The 23755-nt window shown below is 38.1% G+C and overlaps 2 protein-coding genes across 6 annotated transcripts in view; one reads left to right on the plus strand and one right to left on the minus strand.

The window, feature by feature from the left end:
• The window catches only part of LOC127440223 (P2X purinoceptor 1-like), a 47650-nt gene extending 35910 nt beyond the window's left edge, over positions 1-11740 (plus strand). For all 3 annotated transcript variants that reach the window (XM_051696709.1, XM_051696711.1, XM_051696710.1), the window contains exons 8-13: positions 155-300; positions 982-1072; positions 1164-1229; positions 1776-1871; positions 7904-7948; positions 8030-11740. In XM_051696709.1, the coding sequence (XP_051552669.1) occupies positions 155-300; positions 982-1072; positions 1164-1229; positions 1776-1871; positions 7904-7948 (444 nt within the window). In that variant the 3' untranslated portion in view covers positions 8030-11740. The remainder of the gene's footprint in view (positions 1-154; positions 301-981; positions 1073-1163; positions 1230-1775; positions 1872-7903; positions 7949-8029) is intronic.
• A 38-nt stretch (positions 11741-11778) lies between these two features.
• camkk1a (calcium/calmodulin-dependent protein kinase kinase 1, alpha a) overlaps positions 11779-23755 on the minus strand; it is a 140568-nt gene continuing 128591 nt past the window's right edge. For 2 of the 3 annotated variants that reach the window (XM_051696693.1, XM_051696694.1), the window contains 3 exons: positions 22274-22377; positions 17333-17380; positions 11779-15687 (listed from right to left, as the gene is read on the minus strand). In XM_051696693.1, coding sequence (XP_051552653.1) covers positions 15612-15687; positions 17333-17380; positions 22274-22377 — 228 coding nt within the window. In that variant the 3' untranslated portion in view covers positions 11779-15611. The remainder of the gene's footprint in view (positions 15688-17332; positions 17381-22273; positions 22378-23755) is intronic. The other variant, XM_051696695.1, reaches the window with a different exon arrangement.

Consider the following 23755-nt stretch of genomic DNA (forward strand, 5'->3'; position numbering starts at 1 on the left):
GTTGTTGTTGTTGTTGTTGTTGTACAGCACTTTGGTCAACTTCTGTTGGTTTTATACTGTATGTACTTTATAAAAAATACTATATTAAATCCTGAAGAAGAACATAGAAAAATGTGATCATAATCTTTCTCATATTTCATGTGTAATCTGGTAGGGTGGTTCTATAGGAATTCTCATTGACTGGGATTGCAATCTGGATCTGAGTATTAGATACTGCAAACCAAATTATGAATTCCATGGCCTTTATGGAACTGGGAAAGATGACAAAGAAGAGAAACCATCACTGGGATACAATTTCAGGTGGGTGAGACTGTTTCTTCCAAAAATGATTATTATAATCAGATCATGGTGAAACAAAACACCCTTTAACACCTTTGAATATTGGCAGATAACTTAAAGGTGCACTCAGTAACTTTGTTCGTGTCATCTTGGCCATTCAGTGACACCTAGTGATGTGGATGCAGCATCATTTTTAATCAATGGTTTTTAGTAACAGATGCCATTGTAGAAATTCACTATTCACAATCAGCCATGATTAATTTAATCCAAGAGTGAATGTGTTCAGTAACAAGAGGGTTACTGAGATTGAGTAGTACAGGTATTCAGCTGGTCATATGGTTCTAAAATGGCAGTCCCCATGAGGGCGCCCCTGCCCCATTTAGAATCGGGTTACTGATATGACTACATTCCTCATCTCATGTGAGTGGTCTTGATTTCATATATATATTTCAAAATTACAATTAATTTCTTTAGGATTAAAACATTTTTAATAGGGAAAAAATTACTGAGTGCACATTTAAAGTCAATATTCATTTACAGCTAATCAGAGAAAAGGTCAAACAAGCTGTTCTGTGTTATTTTTGAGCCTGTGTACTTTGATGAAAGCAGTAAGGGAGTGAACAATTGTTTTAAAGAATTTCAAGAATACATTTACTTTGGACCACTTCAGATCTATATGTACTGTAAAACTGATTGTTTCAGATATGGCAAATATTTTGTGGAGGACAAAGTGGAGAAGAGAACACTAATGAAGGTGTTTGGCATACGGATAAACATCATTGTTCATGGACGAGTAAGCTTATATTTCTACAGTTCATTCACATGGTAATTGCAGAACATGCACATTTTCATTTGGTTACAAGTGTTTACAATTTTCCTTGCAGGCAGGAAAATTTGATATCATTCCAACGCTGATGGCCGTAGGCTCAGGAGTAGGAATCTTTGGAGTGGTAAGTCTCACAGCAAATACACTTTTACAAAAAGTATATATTTGGAATTTTCTACTTGATTAATTTTAACTGAAGAATCCAATTTTTGCCTCTTAATGGTCATATAAATTAAAGATGCATTAATATGGAACACGGTGGTCTGTTCTCTGATAAGCCTAAGTATGTTAAATGACACATGATTTATAACCTGAATGTTTATTAAGAGGATTGCAGTATCTCATAAATATATGAATATCTTATAATATGTTGAATACATCACATCTATGAATATGTTACAACAGTACTAGAATATAACATATAAAGTTACTTATCATTCACTTTGACTTGTTCTGAATGGGTAACAATATATTACGTGATTTCACAAAGAACAGGATTTTGTGTGACATTGACAAATGTGTTAATATAGCTGAGTAAGACATACTCAGCTGTACTTAGCTCTGGCCTGTTTGTAACAATTGTTAAGCCATGCTGGATAGGTGCTTAAATATTGCACGTTACCAATCTTTTTGAAATTAATAAAAAAATTTGTTTTGGTTTGTTTTTAAGGCAACTGTCATCTGTGATTTGCTCCTTCTATATTTACTTCCAAAGAGAGATTATTACAAAAATATGAAATTCAAGAATACAGAAATCCAGGAGGAGGTGAGTGTTGGCTTTTGAATAAACAGTATCATATAATACATTTGAGTCACACTTTAACACATTATTTTTGCCTATGTGATTGCTGGTGTAAAGTAACTCTATGCTCTATAAATGACCAGTGGAAGATGTGAGAGGCCACATTTGGAAAAAACAAAGCATCCAGTTCTTGTTTCAGACTGTGTATTCCCAGCACAAGATGGCAGTAGAGAAACACTTTTAGATAATGGAAAAAACTGTTACTTGAGCAGATGCAGATGCAATGTAGTTTCCAAACATTTACATCAAGCTGCATTACTGTAGTGTCATTATGGAAAAATCTTCAGCTCTAATAAGCATTTACATACAATCAATGTCCTCATATGGTTTAGTGAGAGTGTGAGAGGAAAAGTATGCATGTGTGTGTGTGTGTGTGTGTGTGTGTGTGTGTGTGTGTGGGCGAGTTTGGGTGGTTTACCAGGAGATTTTTTTTTAGGTTACAAACTGGTAATTACAAGGGTATTATGCTATAAATGTGGTTTATGAGGACATTTCTAGTGTCCCCACAATTCAAATCACTTTAAAAAACATACTAAACGATGTTTTATTGAAAATGTAAAAATGCAGAATGTTTTTTGTGAGGGTAAGGTTTAGGGGTAGGGTTAGGGGATAGAATCTATAGTTTGTACAGTATAAAAATCATTATGTCTATGGAGAGTCCTCATAAGGATAGCCGCACCAATATGTGTGTGTGTGTCTCAGTTGGCAAGCATTTTACTTTTAGACTCTATGTACAATATATGGGCTGTATGCAATTCTTTAGTCCATGCAACAACATGCTTCCTCTAGATATATCTGCATAGTTACCATAGCAACGCAACACACTGACCAAACTCTTTTACAGAAAGAGGAAAGTGAGGGCACATCTTAACCTGCAGGTCTCCCACTGTAGCAGCTGTCTGAGAAAGAAAAACATGGGGGTTAATTACGTTACTCCAAGTCAGAGAATCAGAGGGCGGGAGAGTGTGTTTGAGAGAGAGAGTAAGGGAGAGAGCGGGCTAAGTGATATTGAAAAACCACCGACATGATCATTCAAAAGCACCAATTCACTGAGAGGACTATATAAAATCACTGTGAAGAATAGAGAAATAATAATTTATTACCGTGCTATATACACTGGCAGCCAAAAGTTTGGAATAATGTACAGATTTTGCTCTTATGGAAAGAAATTGGTACTTTTATTCACCAAAGTGGCATTCAACTGATCACAATGTATAGTCAGGACATTAATAACTTGAAAAATTACAATTATAATTTGAAACAACGCAAACTCTCTTAAAATAGTTCTCATCAAAAAATCCTCCATGTGCAGCAATGACAGCTTTGCAGATCCTTGGCATTCTAGCTGTCAGTTTGTCCAGATACTCAGGTGACATTTCACCCCACGCTTCCTGTAGCATTTGTCATAGATGTGGCTGTCTTGTCAGGCACATCTCACACACCTTAGAGTCTAGCTGATCCCACAAAAACTCAATGGGGTTAAGATCCATAACACTCTTTTCTAATTATCTGTTGTCCAATGTCTGTTTCTTTGCCCACTCTAACCTTTTGTTTTTCTGTTTCAAAAGTGGCTTTTTCTGTGCAATTCTTCCCATAAGGCCTGCAACCCTGAGTCTTCTCTTTACTGTTGTACATGAAACTGGTGTTGAGCGGGTAGAATTCAATGAAGCTGTCAGCTGAGGACATGCGAGGCATCTATTTCTCAAACTAGAGACTCTGATGTACTTTTCCTCTTGTTTAGTTGTATCTGGCCTTTCACATCTCTTTCTGTCCTTGTTAGAGCCAGTTATCCTTTGTCTTTGAAGACTGTAGTGTACACCTTTGTATGAAATCTTCAGTTTTTTTTGGCAATTTCAAGCATTGAATCCTCAAAACAATGATTGATTGACGAGTTTCTAGAGAAAGCTGTTTCTTTTTTGACATTTTTTTGAAATTGATGACTTGGACCAAATAATAAAGAAAAGCAGCCAATAAGTGCCCAACATAGATGGGAACTCCTTCAATACTGTTTAAAAATCATCCCAGGGTGATACCTCAAGAAGTTGGTTGAGAAAATGTCAAGAGTACATGTCTGCAAATTCTAGGCAAAGGGTGACTACTTTGAAGATGCTAAAATATATCACAGTTTTGATTTATTTTGGATTTTGTTTAGTCACAACATAATTCCCAAAGTTCCATTTATGTTATTCCATAGTTTTAATGACTTTATTATTCTAAAATGTAAAAAAAATAAAGAAAATAAACTATAATAAGTGTTTCAAAACTTTTGACCAGTAGTGTGTGTGTGTGTCAAATCAAATCACTTTGTCACACAGCCATATACACAAGTGCAATGGTGTGTGAAATTCTTGGGTGCAGTTCCGATCAACATAGTCGTGACAGTGATGAGACATATACCAATTTACAATAACATCAAATTAACACAGCACAATTTAAACATCTGTTATGCACATAATTACACTCAACAGTATACAAATAACATACACTGTACAGTATACAATATGCACTATATAGATACACATTATTCAATAAAAATAAAAAATAAATATATAAAAAAGTATATATATATAGAATGTACGGTATTGTACTGTATTGACATTCAGGCTGTCGGTTGATAGTTGTTGAGAGAGAACATAATATAATAATAATAATATAATTTATGACAGTCCGGTGTGAGATATAAGAGTAAGGGTAATAAAGTGCAGTGCTGATGTATTTTGATCGTGGGAGATCAAGAGTTCAAAAGTCTGATTGCTTGGGGGAAGAAGCTATCATGGAGTCGGCTGGTGCGGGTCCTGATGCTGCGATACCACCTGCCTGATGGTAGCAGTGAGAACAGCCCATGGCTCGGGTGGCTGGAGTCTCTGATGATCCTCCGAGCTTTTTTCACACACCGCCTTGTATATATTTCCTGGAGGGAGGGAAGCTCACCTCCGTTGATGTGTCTGGCAGTTCGCACCACCCTTTGCAGTGCTTTGCAGTTGTGGGCGGTGCTATTGCCGTACCAGGCGGAGATACAGCCAGTCAGGATGCTCTCCACAGTGCAGGTGTAGAACCGTGTGAGGATGTGGCGGTTCATTCCAAACTTCCTCAGCTGTCTCAGGAAGAAGAGGCGCTGATGAGCCTTCTTCACAACGACTTCAGTGTGGATGGACCATGTGAGTTCCTCAGTGATGTGGACACCCAGGAACTTGAAGCTGCTGACTCTCTCCACTGGTGCTCCATTGATGGTGATGGGACTGTGTTCTCTGTCTTTTCTTCTGAAGTCCACCACAAGCTCCTTTGTCTTACTGACGTTGAGGGAGAGGTTGTGCTCCTGACACCAGTGTGTCAGAGTGTGTACCTCCTCTCTGTAGGCTGTTTCATCATTGTCAGTGATCAGACCTACCACCGTCGTGTCATCAGCAAACTTAATGATGGCATTGGAGCTATGTGTTGCCACACAGTCATGTGTGTACAAGAAATACAGTAGTGGGCTGAGAACACAGCCCTGCGGGGCTCCAGTGTTGAGGGTCAGTGATGAAGAGATGTTGCTGCCCATTCTAACCACCTGGCATCTGCTTGACAGGAAGTCCAGGATCCAGCTGCACAGCGAGCTGTTTAAGCCCAGAGCCCGGAGTTTCTCATCTAGCTTGGAGGGCACTATGGTGTTGAATGCTGAGCTGTAGTCTACAAACAGCATTCTCACATAAGTGTTCTTTTTTTCCAGGTGGGAGAGAGCAGTGTGTATTGTAGATGCAATGGCATCATCAGTGGAGTGGTTGTTGCGGTAAGTAAACTGCAATGGGTCAAGAGAGAGTGGCAATACAGAGCAGATGTAATCTCTGATTAGTCTCTCAAAGCATTTGCTGATGATGGGGGTCAGAGCAACAGGACTCCAGTCATTTAAGCAAGTTATTTTTGATTGTTTTGGAACAGGCACAATGGTGGATGTTTTAAAGCATGTGGGGACTACAGACAAAGAGAGGGAAAGGTTGAAAATGTCCGTAAAAACACCAGCCAGCTGGTTCGCGCACGCTCTGATGACGTGGCCCGGAATGCCGTCTGGGCCTGCGGCTTTGCGGATATTCACCCGTCGGAAGGATCGGGTTACATCCGCTACAGAGACGGAGAGTGAACTAACCTCTGTAGCTTCGGCCACGAGAGCTCTCTCCGCGAGGGCGGTGTTATTTCCCTCGAAATGAGCATAAAAAGTATTTAGCTCATCCGGGAGAGAGGCAGCGGTGTTCATGGTAGAGTTTTTATTCCCTTTAAAGTCCGTGATGATGTTAATTCCCTGCCACATGCTTCTAGAGTTGGTGGTGTTAAACTGTCCTTCAATCTTACTCCTGTACTGGCGTTTTGTGGTTCTGATAGTTTTTCGGAGGGCATAACTGGCTTGTTTATGCTCCTCCACGTTCCCGGAATTAAAAGCGGAGGTCCGCACATTAAGTGCCGCGCGAACATCGCTATTGATCCAAGGTTTCTGATTCGGATAGATTCGTACAGTTCTGGTCGGAAAGACATCCTCTACACACGTTCCGATGAAACACATTACGCTATCAGCGTAAAGCTCGATGTCATCATCAGAGGCGGACCGGAACATCTCCCAGTCCGTGCGATCAAAACAGTCTTGTAGCGTAGAATCTGATTGGTCCTACCAGCACTGGATCGTTCTGAGGGTGGGTGCTTCCTGTTTCAGTTTCTGCCTGTAAGCGGGCAGAAGCAGAATGGAAGAGTGGTCCGATTTGCCAAATGGTGGGCGGGGGAGGGATTTGTAGCCATCCCGGAACGGAGAGTAGCAATGGTCCAAAACCCAGTCCCCTCGTGTGTTGAAACTAATGTGCTGGTGATATTTTGGTTCGACTGATTTTAAACTGGCTTTATTAAAGTCCCCGGTCACAATGAACGCGGCCTCAGGGTGCACGGTTTCCTGCTCACTTATACTCCCATACAGTTCCTTGAGTGCCCAGTCTGTGTCAGCTTGTGGGGGGATGTACACAGCAGTGATAATGACCGCTGTGAATTCCCTCGGTAGCCAGAATGGTCGACACAGAAGCATAAGAAATTCCAGATCAGGAGAGCAGAAAGACTTGATAGAATGTACGTTCCTCTGATCACACCAGGATTTATTGATCATAAAACATACACCACCACCTCTGCTTTTACCTGAGAGGTCTTTCGCTCTGTCCGCTCGGTGCACGGAGAACCCCGCGGGTTCAATGGCTGAGTCTGGAATCTCCGCAGACATCCAAGTTTCTGTTAGGCAGATAATGCAGCAGTCCCTCGTCTCTCGTTGGAAAGAGATCTGCGCTTTCAGCTCACAGAGCTTGTTATCCAGAGACTGAACATTTGCCAGTAGAATAGTGGGTAGCGGGGGTCGATTTGCGTGGAGTCTTACTCTGATGAGAACGCCGGCTCTGTTTCCCCTTTTCCTCCTGCGTTTCCGTGGCCGTGCTGCCCAGACAAAGGGCTCCGCTTGCGTGTTTGTAAACAGCGGGTCGGCATTGAGGAATGTGAAGTCCGGTTTACGGTGTGTAATTGCAGAACCAATGTCCAAAAGTGTTTGACTGTCGTAGACAATAAGGCAGACAACATCCAAGACAAAAAACATAAGAATTGTGAACAAAACAAACAAAACATTACTATGTTGTGTCGGAGCTCGCAACGCAGCAGCCATACTCGGCGCCATCTTGAGTCCTATATATATATATATATATATATATATATATATGAACAACTTAGGCTGGTTTGCTGGTCTTAGTTGGTCTCGGGTCTGTTTGCTGGTTTTAGAAGGGGTTTTGGACACGTTATAGATGGTTGTGCTGGGAGACCAGCTTAAACCGCAGCTAAAATCAGTAAATCATGCAATCATCTTGCTGATTTAAGTTTGGGTTTTTCTTTTTTAGCAGAAAATAAATACACATTTGCATACAGTATACATACAGAATTGCATTACAACAGCATAACAGTTTAATAGTGAAAGTTCTCTCAGACATGTCTCTGTCCATCCACAGAAGCCAGATTTGCCCCCGTCACAGACAGAGAAAGATCAACCATAGGTAATGCACCATTCAAATCATTTCAACTGCAGATCCCTGTAGAATTATGCTGCATCTCCATTAACAACTTTTCAATTTTAGTGGTCACAGCAATTCCAGATCTTTGCTGTGTACAGGAGTGAAGGCAGGGTGGCTGCCATGACGACTGACTACTGCACTGGAAGAAGAAAAAAAAAACAAAAAAAAAACTGTCAACACTGGAACATAAGCAAGAGGACCCGGGAGGCATGGCACACACTCCAGAAATAGCAGACATCACTTTTACTTTGTAAATGTATTTTATTTCCATCACAAACTATTGAGAAATCACTATTACTATTTAAGACACAGCTCATTACCACTGGGTGTGCTTACTATTGAGAAGCTTACAACTGACTGCAAAAGGAAACAATATTATTAGGTGTGTGACTGAGGGTGGTGTTTTCTTTGGGATCCTTTCAAGGTTTTCAGAGTTTTCTGCAGCAAAATATCGGCAAAAAAAGTAATTGGTAACACTTCACAATAAGGTTCCATTTGTTCACATTAGTTAACAACATTAGTTAACATGAGCTAAAAATGAACAATACTTAAGCATTTATTAATCTTAATGTTAATTTCAACATTTACATTTTTAAAATCAAAAGTTGTATTTGTTAACATTAGTTAATGCACTATGAACTAACATGAACTAACAATGAACAATTGTATTTTTATTAGCTAACATTAGCAAAGATTAATAATGTAAAAAATATATTGTTAATTGTTATTTCATGATACCTACAATAATGCATTTCCTAATGTTAACAAATAGAACCTTATTGTAAAGTGTCCTTTCTGGATATGGACCCTTTTCACAGACTGATGCGTTTCCACCTTAAGCAGCGTAAAACAGCAAACTTTAAAAAAATATATATTTTTCACTTTTTCTTTAATCTAGTGTAAATTTATAACATTATTCTTTGTTATATTACATTGTCATTCATTTAAAAAAATAACACTGCTGTCAACACTGCTGCTTTGAGGTTTCAAATACAGTTGCTGAGGGAGTGACATTATATTTGCCACTTTCTCTCTTCTGAACGCCGTAAATCAAAGATTTCTATTTTACCAAAGTGGAAACATAAAAGTGGACTGAAGCAAATGGGAATGCAAAAACAATTTGCTGTGGTCTCCCATTCACATCGTAGACGTTTACCCATACAGTTTACTTCTGTGTTCCAGACCTGGAAATGTGAAACGGTTCCATTGTGTCCATGTATACAAATATGGATATTGTAATAGCTGGGATATCAGTTTAATTTGTTTTGTTTTACCAATTTTTAGTACATTAAAATCTTGAAAAATGTTAAATATTTTCATTTAAATCAGAGCACCATGTAAGGACGTTTGGTCTTGTTTTACAAAATCACAGATGCCGAGTTTGGTTTTACCAACATCAACATCATTTAGCCATAGTAATACAATTAAAAATGACAAAAGATAAAGAACCGGTCACTTGTGATATCTTTATTGTCTTTGACTATGTCTATGTGTACAAAAAGCATGCAAAAAATAGCATCTTTATATGCTTTGGTACATATTTACAGTACATGGTTAGAGTTGCATTCAGTGCTTTCTTGGGCCATGCTCTTTTTTTTTTTTTTGTCTATTTTCTTGGACTTTTTAACAAGTTACATTCAAATCAATGCAGCAGAATACAGACAACCATAAATACCCAGCAATATCAGGCACTCTGACACAAATAACTCATCAGTTCAAGCTGTAGGGATATAAGCAAGACTTTTAAGCTGTTTTTAAGTTTTAAGTTTGTTTTTAAGATTTATATATACCTGCCAATGCTCATATACCTTGCAATGAAAATCTTAAAATACCTAAAACAACTTTTGCTAGAAAGAGAAATTTATAGGGACAGTTCACCCCAAAAATTTAATTATGTCATTATTTACTCACCCTCATGTTGTTCCAACCCCATATGACTTCCCTTCATAGATTACAAAAGATATTAGTAAAAATGTTAGCCTCAGCCACCATTCATTTTCTTTGACTGGGGAAAAAAAAAAAGATTCCATGAGAGTGAATGGTGATGAGCATTCTGCCTAACATTATTTCGAGTTTCACAGGAAAGAAAGTAATATGGGTTTGGAACAACATGCGGGTGAATAAATGATGACAGAATGTTCATTTTTAGGTGAACCATCCCTTTTAAAAAAATACAGCCATAAAAGCTTTGATAGCAGGAATGTTATGCAGTTCTCTCTTCCTTCAGATTTATGTTAAACAACAGCAATCTTTGCAAATGTGGATAAACACTAAAAAGAAACTATGTGATAAAGCCTGCAATGAAGCTATTGCACATGCACTATTACCTGGAACAGGATATAAAGCCTTTGCACTTCAGCTGATTGCTCACACAGAGGTATAGACTGCTGCATTATTTAGCTTATATATAAATCCTGCAGGAAAATTTAAAGGGGTTTAGAAATAGAGGTGATTTGTTTTTCTCACATTGTTATCAAAAAGAATAGCAAACCTAGGGAGGTTTGTAAAAACCAGCTAAAAGTTTATAGCAAGTTAAGGGACATGCAGTACAACAAGACAAAAACAGGTGCATAGCATCCAGTACATCAACAAGTAACTGACAAGAGTACAGTACATTTGAGACACATGAAGAAATGGACATATGCAAATGCACACCCACACACAAATAAGGGAAGGGGAGGATGATTTCAAATGATTAGATGAATTCACAGTGCACACATAAACATCTTAGAACTCCAGAATACAGAATGTTACACCATTTACTCTGTATTCCCAGAACAGCAGTGTCCAGACCCTGAGTACCACATACAGAATCTCAGTACATCTAAAACACAACGAGACGAGACTCCATTTAATGCATAAATACTCCATACCAACAGACCATAAAAAGATTAGTTGTTTGGCACTAAAAATGGGGAGTCTTTCTTACAATAAGGTTCATTTATGCATTAGGTATAATAAACTAACAATTTGTGGTAACACTTTTCAATAAGGATCTTTTAATTAACATTAGTAAATGCATAAAGGTATCCTGAACAATGAAACTAAAACGAACAATGAACAGTTTTATTACAGCATTTATTAATCTTGGTTAATGTTGACTTATAAAAATACAATTGTTCATCCAAGTTAGTTCTTAATGAAATTTACTAATGTTAACATATACTTTTTTTTAAATAAAAAGTTGTCAAAATTAAATTAAACCAAGATTAGTGAGGATTGTTTTAACTAATGTAGTTAAAATAATGTTAATGAATACAGACTTAAAGCAATAATTCACCCCAAAATTAAAATTCTCTCATGATTTACTCACCTTCATGCCACCCCAGATGTGTTACTTACTTTCTTCTGCAGAACAGAAATTAAGATTTTTAGAAGAATATTTCAGCTCTGTAGGTCATCACAATGCAAGTGAATGGGTGCCAACATTTTAAGCTCCAAAATCCACATAAAGGCAGCATAAAAGTAATCCATACGACTCCAGTTTTAATCCATATATTCAGACACTATATGAAAGGTGTGTGTGAGAAACAGATACATTTTTAATCATAAATTCTCCTTCATGCCCAGTGGGGGGGATATGCATGAAGAATGTGAATCACCAAAAACAGTAGTATGTGAAAGTGACTTTGAGATTGAGCATGGAGGAGAAGAGAGACTTAAATATTGTTCTGTTTCTCACCCACACCTATCATATCACTTCTGAAGATATGGATTTAACCACCAGAGTCATCTGGAGTATTTTTATGTTGCCCTTATGTGGACTTTGGAGCTTCAAAATGTTGGCACCCATTTACTTACATTGTATGGACCTACAGAGCTGAAATATTCTTTTAAAAATCTTCAATTGTGTTCAGCAGAAGAAAGAATGTCATACACATATTGGATGGCATGAGGGTGAGTAAATGTTATATTTGTATTTTTGGGTGAACTAAACCTTTAATGTAAGTGTTACCCAATTTGTTTCCAGCATTTTTTAAAACATGATGGATGTTAATTTATAAATACACTATGAATAATAAGTACAATTGTTCATTGTTAAATAATGCATTGTAAACGAAGATGTACTAATGTTGATGTACAACTTTTAAAGTTATAAATGTATTAATGTATGTAGAAATGAACATTAACCAATGTTAATCAATGCTGTAAAAGTATTGTTCATTGTTATCTCATGTTAACTAATGTTAATGCATACAACCTTATTGCAGGTAGGTAATTAAAAGTTTAATGCCATGTCAGCAACTAAGGCTACAACCTTATTGTAAAGTATTACTGAAAATGGTTTTCCTGTGTAATTCAGTTTTAATAGAAAATGTAATGGACAAGAAAAATCTACTTGGAGTGTGTGCATAAGAGAGAGAGAGAGAGAGAGAGACAGAAAGAGAGAGAGAGATGGGGGAAGAGAGAGGCATGTGTAGGAGTCAGGAAAATGCACCACCATCTGCTCAGGATATTAGTAAGAATATAATGAAAGCAGTTCACTGCAGCTTATCAATCGGTCTTGAAATAAGCAATAATGAGTCCTCTAAATAAGTGACATCTGTGAAAAGGTTTCCAGTAAGCACTTACTGCTTTCATAATCAGTTTAATGGGAAATAATTGGCAGCTGACCTGATTAAGCATCCAGTTTTGTTCTTGTAAAATTCATTAAAAACAGAACCAGGCTCGATGAGGCTTTCACAATTATAAAAATCTAATATGAGTGCTCTGTGCTTGTTATGAAACGTAGTGCTTGCCAATGTGCAGTTGGTATTCCAGAGTAAAAATATTTTGCATTCTGAATTTGCAGTTTAGGAAGAAGAGATGATTGGCTCGCCTGGCAGAGGATCTGATGTAAACAAGGCGTATTGTTAATCTAGGCCGAGAGGGACTGTGATGACATTGAATGGCAGTTCACTTTCTTTCCGGAGCTAAACATCATATTCAGATCCTTTCCTCAATTGGCCTGTCTGTTCTGAGTGAAAGTGATTCCACATCGTCACACACTCGAACATTCATTTCTGTGGCATGTTTGTGAATGTGTTTGTGGGCCTGTTAGTGCTGCTGACTGACAAACAGGCCTTTTGGAATGTGTTGCCTCTGTAAACAATGACACATTCGGACATATCCTAATGTTTCTGTAGTTAGACAAAGCACTGCAACACAAGATCCCCACATCCTGAGCAATCTTTCAAATTGTGACATTCACAAACATGAAGAATAAGCCCTGTTCTAGATAATGGTTAAAATGTGTGTGTGAGAGAGGTGACTGTAATTTAGCCAAGTAGGTCACGTTCCCGAATTCAACATCTTTAGTTGGTACTGAAACTACTACTACTACTACTACTACTTCTTTTGGCTGCTCCTGTTAGGGGTCGCCACAGCGGACAATCTGTGATCCGCATATTTGACTTGGCACAGGATTTACGCCGGATGCCCTCCCTGACGCAACCCCCAGTGGCTGGGGGACTCTCACTCACACCTACGGGGCAATTTAGAGTCTCTAATTCACTTAATGTGCATGTTTTTTTTTTTTTTTTTTTGGACTTGTGTGGGAAACCGGAGCACCCAGAGGAAACCCACGTGAACACGGGGAGAACATGCAAACTCCACCCAGAAAGGCCCAGCTGAGTCTGGATTCGAACCCGGGACCTTCGTGGTGTGAGGCGACAGTGCTTGGTACAGGAACTACATTCCTATCAAATAAACAATCCTAACCATAACCCTAAACTTTACCATTAACTGCCCATAAAACCAGAGGGAAATGATAGGTTAATTAGAATGTTGTGGAAGCCCAAGCCTCAGCACTAAAACCAATCCTAATCTCATGTAGCCAAACGTTTTGACTTTACAGCAAAATGTCTGGATCATTGAGCAACTTGTTCTGGCCAAGAACCTGCTACTTAGACATGAAGTGCTGCCTGACTGACATGTAAAGCAATCAATCACAGTTCACTGTTCCAACATTATACGCTGTTTAAGGGCGGGGATATTCCAAAATAATTGACCAACATGGAAAAAATGAATTTAAACAATGGTGTGTTAGTCTCCTCTACAACTGTACCAGAAACACACAAAAATAGCAATAAATGAGTTAGTATGGAGACTATAAGTACAGTACAAAAAATAAGCGCAGACTATTTCACAGACAAAACTAATAAAACAAATATAAAACTCAAAGCATCTTTATCAGATTTGATGTCACTAACCTGACAAACTTGCATATCCAGAGATTATTTTATCCTCGAAAGTGCTTGTATCATCAACCCGGAACCTTGTCAACACAACTTTTGTTTCCAGGTGGACTGATATAAAAAGCCTACAGACTTGAGAAAGTTGCATCAAACAAGCCAATCAGATTACTGTTTACTAGATTGAGAGAGTATTTTCCAGTTTTGTGTGTAATATGCAATAGGTTTAGACTGTGCTGACACTAATTCTAACCCTAAATCTGACTGGTTGCTAGGAATGTTGTTCCGCGACCAATAAGAGGCCATTTAGACAGAATGCATTCTTAAGTTTAAAAAAAGCTAGATGCAGTGCACTGAAGAACAGAGTGTAGGTTTTTTTTAAAAGTTGAAGTTCCTTTAACCTGACTTGCAGAGAAAAAAAAAAAAAAAAACGATACACTGCACAACAGTCAAAGATGTCAGCCTAGCGCAACTTTACATAGAAAAACAAATAAAAAACATTGCAAATGGACACAAAAACGCAGTTCGGTCTGAATTGCCCCTAAGGATGCTGATCCAGGAATGCGTCCTATTTGGCAAAATCATGGTCCTCGTGTGGGAGATGAAAAGCACTCAGGCATGTAAGTTTCATGAGAAAGCCCTGTTTTCTAGAATTCACAGAATGTGCATTTTTGAGACATTTATTTACCGAGAGGCCTCTTTAGTATTACTCATCTCATGCCTAGTGGCAATATTAGCCCCTTTAATTGACATACACACACTGTATGCATGTGTGGTCATATATTGTGTCTGAATGAAATGAGAAACTATACAGCAGATGGTATGAAATAAGGAAAGAAACAGATATGGAAACACCATATTTCACCACAATATGGAAAAGGACATATTTCAGGCATGCTATATGACTGATAGGGCTAAGAATTGCATGTTAATGCATTCAAAGTGCAAAAAGGCAGGACACTGTAGCTATTATATTATATACATGTACAAACATCATGATGGTTACACTGCATCAATGTCAATGCTGCTTTTAGCTTTATGAGTTGCCATACCAAGTTCAGGTCCCCATCTTCTGTCCATGCTGTAGGTCTATGTCCAAAAGAACTTGTGGCGTAGTTTGTCTTTCAAGGTCTTTCTTTCTGGTCCAGCGTAGATTGTTTCCAAAATGTAGGATGCGAGGACACAGTGTGAAACAGTTGGAAAGATCCAAACTGCGAGAAGGACAAAATTATGTAACCCCCCAGTTTTGCAAGGTAGGACCTGAAATGCCTCATAAAAAGAGAACTGTTAATATAGTGGATTTGAAAAAGTGAGTGAAAGTGATTCTTTTGAAAGACCAATAAAAGTGACAAGACTGAAGGATGCAATAGAAGAATGCATTATAGTGGTGCAGTTTGGGTCATGAATCTGCTGAAAGGGTTGCAAATGTCTATATGGAGAACTTCATGAGCTGTGGAGATCTATGGAGACTCTCAAGAGGTGGGTGGTTCATCCTCATGCAAGTCCTCAAGCTCCACTTCTCTACTAGCCTCACCACTGCTCCCTTTTCTGAGAGACAGAAAAAAAAAAGAGAGAAATGATAAATCATATATTTTTTTAAATAATTGAGAGATGACCATGGTTTGCTCCAGTAGTTAGTCTTGAAGAGCCAATCTTTTTACTAACTGCACAAAGTCTGGTCCACTTTGCAGCTTATTCTGGTTAAGAGCTTCCCACATAGACAGAAAGAGTGTGTAACTGATTTGTAATGAGACCAAAGAGTTTTTGTTATTGTGTTGTTTTGAGAGGGTAAATGTGAAATCTGTGATACAACAGTATAGTTTTCATCCAAAATCGGAGTATTGAAAAAAAAAGAAAAAAAAAAAGTAAATACATATATTATTGATAAATATTGATAAATAAAGCAGCGTTTCCATTCCATGTTTAAAATCGCCACTTCTGGCGTTTAAGCCACTGTGGCTCCTTTATTAAAATGTCATAAATGTCTTGCAGTTTAGAGCGTGCAGAAAAAAAACGCTCTGATAAACTTTGTGTTTGCTAGTGTTCAGCGACAGATGTCTTATGTCTGGGAGTGAAAGCATCTCAGACAGTTCTGGGAGGCAATAGTAGCCAATCATTTTGATGACAGGCTTTGGTTCTGGGCTTTCAGAAAAACCAGAGAAACATTTGAGGTGCTATGCAATGATAATGATGATATTCTCTGAGGGAATTATGGCTTGTTGAGAAAAAGACATATTACTTTTTTGATGCGCATCTATGTTCCATTCAAAGTTTATTCATAGACATAGTGTACAAAGGGGCTAAAGGTCCCCCGGTGCAACAGGCACATTTTAAATTTAAAATATTGCAAATTTATATAGCCCATGAAAATTCCTGATTTCCTCAAATTTATTTTGAGACAAAATACATATTTAATCAGTTTTGTTAAAGGTGATTAAATCAAATGTTTTTCAAAAACAGTACAATAGGTGAAAGGAGGGAATAGATTTGTAATGAAAAATGTTCAAAGTGGGCTCACATTGACTGATCAGATCATAATCAAGATTCATTTGTTTACAGAACACTTGAGACGGCAAATGTGATTGAAATTAACAGGAAATGATGCACACTTTTCTGAAGTAGTTATTTTGAATAAACAATATCTTAATTTGTTACTATTGCCCCTATATCTACACAATACCCTCCACCCCCCCCCCCCCCCCCAAAAAAATTACACAGCTTAGGTTGCCTTATCAATATTCAATAAACAAATGTTGCTGGTTTTGGCCAGCTATTGCCATTTGTATGCAATATGCATCAGACATTCAGTGTACTGTTAATGGGCCTTTGAGAGCACATTAACACATTGAAACAGTCTTGGAGGACACAGAGTTGCACATTGGAAGGTTCTCTGCACAGACAACAGACATATCCTTACAGACACAACAGCACACAATGGCCTGAGAACCATTCAAAATGAGATTCGATGAGAGATCAGAACACATGACAGGTGTTTCACAAGGCTGGACTCTCCTACTAATATTACCCAATACCTTCACTGCTAAGAAGTGAAGAGAAATGGGACACAAGGACAGGATGGGGGATGATATGACTCACAATTTCACTGACCAATGGGAATGCATGGAGAAGGGCAGGGAATTTGATACATGGTTTGAGTGACAAATGACAATCACCACCAGTCACAATGAGTTACCTTAACAAGGGCTGGAGTTTAAAAGAGGGACGGAACGGCCAAGAGTCCCTGCAGCAGAGAGAGAAAGAGAAAGTAGAGGAAATTGAAGAGAGCATCAGAGCTCAAGCTTTCAATGGGAAAGTGAGGTAAGATTCATGTGAAAGTACGGCTGAAGCCAGGTCATTACAGACTCTTCAGCAAAGATTCCAATAATTCATTGTTGGTCAGAATGGCAAATAAATTAAAAGTTAATGGAACAAATAACACCAAAATGAAAATTCACAGCCACTCTTTTCCATGAAATAAAACTGAACAAGGACTGGGGCTGTATGGAACATTGCTAAAATGCTTTTATGGTGCTATTTTGGTGGTGCAAAATGCTTTATGAAGCTAGACACCCTAACACTCATTCATTTTCACTGTATGGAAAAGGGTGGCCAGGATATTCTTCAAAAAAAAAAAAAAAAAATTTTTTTGAACCAGTGTCAGAAATTTAATTTTTGTATGAAGGGGCAATATTTGCCCCTGGATTTGATTTTCAGGGGCATTTTTAACTTTATGATGGCAATTTTTGTTTTTCAAACTATGTAAAACAAACCGTGTCTCATGCACTGACTTCAAATTAATCAATTTAATAATACTAATTGTCAAGATTAAGAATTTATTACCTCTTACCCCAAGAATAAAATCAACAACAAATGTTTTATGCCATAATATGTGTAACTAAGGACTATAAAAGTATATGAAGAACTATATCAACAAAAACAGAAGAATTAATTACGAGGGCATGTTTTCCCCCAACATTTTGAATTTCTGGAGCACTTCTGTAATTTTTGGAGGCATTTTTGCCCTGACCCTGTTTGGAATGATATGACAATGTGTAAATAATAACAACATATCTGGGTGAACTATTCAATAATAGTCTTTTTTCAACATTCAAATCAAGTGCTACAATAAGCATCAATTTGTGTATACATTTACAAACAGTCAGATATACTCTACAACATCTAGTTTCTGTCCAGTCAAAGACACACAGCATTATCATCAATTCCCTACTGAAGAGAGAAGCATATGCCCAAACACATTCGCAAACTCATCAAAAACAAATGCCACACATATTTGTCCAGCACGAACTGTTTAACACCCGGCATTTGACAAACACCAAGAGAAAATATTATAAACCAACTCCAGTCTGTGCTTCATGAGCATTTGAATATGTTACCCACACTCAACCTCTGCTCTCTATTCTATGGGTAAAAATGAGAAAGGTGCTGGAGGCTTGAAAAAGCCACATTTTCATCACAGCCAACAAATGTCAGCCATTTCTGTTCCCATTCTGCCAAGCTGGGTCGGTTCAGTGATGTGTATAGCTTAATACCAAGTCCAAACCAGGCCTGACAACTTTCCAGCCTTCAGTACATTTTCTGCCTACACTAACAGCAAAATGTTGCTTAAAATGACAAAACTACAACCAATAAGAATATATTTGATGGTTATTTTATACAGCTATGGAGCGGCATTTTGGACCAATGAAATTTGACTATGGGCAGGGCAACCAAGCATAATGTGATGCACAAATAGTAACCAAAGGACAAAATGTTGGTATCAGGAGGCAGATCACATGAGCTTCACTTCTGCACTCCCACTAGTCATCCCTGCATTGCGTCACTGTTCAATTTCACAGAGTTAAACTCTGTTCAACGGTTGACAATGCCAATGGCTGGTGTCGCTTATGTCCAGGCCCACACGGAATCTGCGCAAGCAGATGTCTGCAGAAATTTCAGCAGATTTCAATTATATTAAATTATTAAAAATGTTGGCTAATTTGATTATACTTTTAGCTAACAATAAACGTGTAGTGGTTTCAGCTCAGTTTAACATATTTGAGCACGTTTAAATAAATTCTGCAGAATTCTCCAGATTTTTTCTCACAATCAGCACATTAAACGACCCAATCTCACGAAAATTCACTCATATTTTACGAGCTGGTTATTTCGTATGATTTTGTACGACTTCATCATGAGCAAATGTCCGGATGTGTAATGTGGAAGTAAGCGCGAGTTCCGGGTGCGAGGTGTCAAGGACATGCTTATTAATATTCTGCCCTTACCCAAACCCCTTATCTAAACCTAACCGATCAGTATAGTGTGTAAACATGACATGAAGCTGTTGTGTGTGACAGAAGCAAGTAATTGTCGCGTATTAGATGAAAACGATGTCCAACGACATCACTGGCTGTAGTGAAGATCGTACGAATTCATACGAGTGTAGTCATATATATCATATCATACGAATTAGCCAAATTTAGAAAAGTTGTACGAATCCTTAGGATTTCACTGTGAGAGCGTGTTGCATTAAATGTGAAAAAAGTCAGCGGATTCCGGCTGGGTCTGCTTACGTTGCCTCAAATTGTCAAATCTTACAAAAAATGAGTGATTGTGTGGTTGCTGCATATTGCACTCAGTCAGTATATTATATGCACTTTAAAAGTTCAGTTTCAGTAGGACTAAAACAATGATTAATCTTTTTAAACTGTCATGTGAATGCTTTAGACCATATGAAATCGTACAAGTCCATTGTGAAGGAGGAGGGCGTGGCCAGGCCATAACGATAGACGTCCAGTCAGCCAATCAGCCAGGGACGCCAGTTCCAGAGAGAGACGCACAAAGTTGTGTGTGCGCGCGTCAGTTTTTTATTGTTTTTTTGTTCATTTGTGTCATTAAAAGTTTACGCTGACTGCTCAGCCGGTTCCCGCCTCCTCCTTGCCCATTGTGTGAACATGTTACATTGGGCTGATTCAGCGGTGGGCGTCCATCGTTACAGCCTGGCCACGCCCTCTTCCTCGTCACATCCATATTTTGAAGGTGCCTACTTCTCTACGTCCTTCAAATATTTGATTATCTGTCTGTCCAAGTTTGGCACAGTGAGTAAAGACTGTCTCTCGACAATGATAAAACCCACTGTAGCTCGACTATAACTGCACGTTAACGTACTGAGAGTGAACACCCCTTGTCGCTTGTCACTTTGTGTCAAAGCTGGTTAGGACACATTTTGAGCTGTTTGCCTTGAAAGGAAAGATAATTTCAGAGGCCTTTTAATACACAGACAAACAGAACATCTAAACCACCACAGAGAGAGGGATAGAGAAAGAGAGCAAATAATGTACCATAATGAATGCAACCTTGAGTTTCTCGAGCAAATACTGCTTGCTGTTACAGAGGAACAATTGCAGTTGATTGAGTGTACATGAATGCTTCAGAAAGGGAGAAACAGAGTGTGTTTAGATGAGAAAGGATAATGGTAAGGGTGCAGGAGGTAGTGTGTTCAACCTGACACTGAATTATGAATGACATGTAAATAAGCACAGCTGACAGTTAGAAGGCCCTCCACAATGTTTATATGATAAGATTCTACCAACTGGAGTAACTGCTGTACTAGAACTCAGAAGGAACAAACATCTGGCAAATGGCTAATAAAAAAAATGATGGAGGTAAATGAAAATACAATCAACTGCCACCTGGGGAAGGAGTCATTGGTCTACTGAGTCACTGCATTGATCTTGCATTGCATCTCATTTCCAGTCAGATTTCACCTTTGTAAATATGGGAAGGACTTACCAATAAAGCAGGTAAGTTTGTTTACAGATAATCAAGTGACCTTTCTGTCTTGATTGGACAAAATGTGCAACCACTGCGGACGACACATCTGAACAAACAGAGAGCGGTCAGCACAACATTAAAATATTTGCAATGTTATTTGTCTTCAGATGTATCTGAGATGCATAGAGAGATAATCAGACTGTTTTTATTGATCCAGGTCATTCAGCAGAAAGGGAGTAACCCTCTGCTGATTCTGACAGCCTTATAACAGGCAGCACACAGAGAGAATGAGTGCTGTCCTTGAAAAAAAAAAAAAAAAACCTCTCCTGTGGGAGAAACCGCATCGTGGAGACAGAAATGATTTCATGGAGACACTTACTGCCAGTTTAGTGGGCAGAAATATTGTAAAGGCTGCAAGTGAATAACAGCAAAAAGCCTCTTTTAGAATAACTGTCATGGAAGGAATGGTGCAAACAACTGCCAGAGAAACTGACCATTTTGTTGTTTTTTGAGACTGTTGGAAATACCTGTTTTAAACAAGATGGAAATCAATAAAACAGAAAGAAAGAAACAAAGAAAGAAAGAGTGAGATAGAGAGAGAGAAAGAATGAAAAATAGAAATGTAAAATAAATAAATATAATAGAAAGACAGCAAGAAAAGAAAGCAATCAAAGAAAAAGAAACAGACAGAGAGCGAGAGAGAGAATAAATGAAAAAGAGAAAAAATACAGATAAATAAATAAAATAGAAAGACAGCAAGCAAGTAAAGAAAGAAACAGAAAGAGAGGAAAAGAGAGAAAGAATGAATCAATATACAGGCAGGTCTGTCTCAACCCATCTTCCTCTTGAGTCTCATCTCATCTAGAAAATGCTTGAAAATCTCATATAAATGATTGAAAACGAAATCTAAATGATTGATAGTGGAGATGGAGTCAGCTTCTCCTCAGGGCACTGCGGAGGAGAAAGTTCTAGACAGGAATTGTGAAACCATCACGTCCCAGAGCTTTCAATGCAGTGCTCACATAATGCAAGAGAAACACTGGCTGAATCATGCTACTATGGAAACGTATGTTGGCTGCAAAAGAAGTAATGGGGGACTATTAGCACACCTTCCTTTTCAAACAGATAGACATGACGTTTGAAATATCATGCTGCAACCTTGAATATAAGAGAGAGAAAAAGCAAAGAAAGAGATGTAAGGTTTGATAGAAGCCTCTTAAAAAAGGCTTGTGAGGAAAAGGAGAGTCATTTGGATTTGTCCAGCAATATTTATATACATTTGCAGATGGCCATTGGTGGCACTACAATTTGTCCATTTTGGAATTCATAGAGAAACAAGTGTGTGTGTGTGTGGAACACTTACATAAGCAGACTGCCTGGTGCAGACATGGATCTCTCCTCTCTTCTGCTGGGACACTCAAATGGATTCCCGAAGGAACGCTTCCTTAACATGGCCTTAACCAATATCTACCATAGCACATGAAAGAAAGGATAGATGTTTTTTACTTAGATAAATTGTACAGATCAGGGCATGTGGAAATATAGCTGTTTAGTATAGCTGGTTACAACTATATTTGCAGTGTGTTTTAGTATAATAGTTGGCATTTAGTATAAACCTGTTGCATGCAAAATTACTGACTTTTTCTAACATTTCATTCTACAACATCAATTATACAAAGAACACTGAATTTTGAAGCCGTTGTGTGCTAACTTGCAAACAATTTGCTACATAAGGATTTACATTTGTCCTTGGAATGATCATGCATGGACAGTTACATCCTTGTGGTTGTTGTGGCCCTTATTTAAATTTCGACTTCGAATTTTTAAAAACATAGCAGCCTCAAAATTCACATTTGAGGAATGATTGGTGGTCATTTACAACCTGGTCTCATAGTGAAAACGTGACTCTATATACATTTTTGCAAAACTTGTTATACCTGTCTCCAGGTACAATTCCCTGCAGTTTCCAGGTGAAATGAACCCTAGAGGTGCTACAACAATACTTATTTTTCTCTCTATTACTCAGATCCTGCTATTTTATGATAGACACACTTTTACTCCCTATCTATATTCTAAATGCATGTTATTGATCTTATTGTGAACGATTCATCCATGCATATGTTTTATTTAATTTGTAAAAATGTTTTGACCTCATAATCTTTAATCAAAATGTAATAACTCGATCTTCTGGTGAAAATATAGACTTCTCTCTAGTGACATGCAGGACTTCTCGAATCATTTAGTCTGCTTAAACACCGCCCATTTCTTATAAATACCACAACCTTGCATAGAGCTGAACGAAGCGTCAATCGCATGTTAGTGAAGATGGCACGGTGTATTTTCGTCTGTTTTCCTTCAAAACAATCGTTCCTTAACCCAAACTTCCTTGGTTACAGGTCAGCTGGCTTGAATTTACATTTTGAATGAAGAGGAATAACGGCGAATTCACAGTTGTGTTCGAGACATTTCACACCTGAATTGCTGAGGTGATCACTAATGAATACAACGCTTCGGATTCCTCTGGAGTTTATTTATATTTTTGAATGCAGTTATCTTGGGATGCACAGCGCGAGTAAATGTTTTTTTCCTTTATATTTAGTGTATTGTGATTCAAAACGTTAAAATATGATTATCTTTTACTCACTCATTTTTCAATGGCTACAGCCTCTTCGTAAGCTATTTCACTCGGAAATACATCACATTACGGAAGTAAAGTTGGTCGCAACTTCCGTTTCATGCCGACTTTAAAACCGCGTCTGAATAAGACACCATTTTACTTACTTTTGGTGACCCCAACTGGACATTTCACTGAAAACCTGCAGCCAAACATGTTATACAGCACGTA

The sequence above is a fragment of the Myxocyprinus asiaticus genome, chromosome 4 (assembly GCF_019703515.2).
Source record: "Myxocyprinus asiaticus isolate MX2 ecotype Aquarium Trade chromosome 4, UBuf_Myxa_2, whole genome shotgun sequence".
Classification (NCBI taxonomy): Eukaryota; Metazoa; Chordata; class Actinopteri; order Cypriniformes; family Catostomidae; genus Myxocyprinus; species Myxocyprinus asiaticus.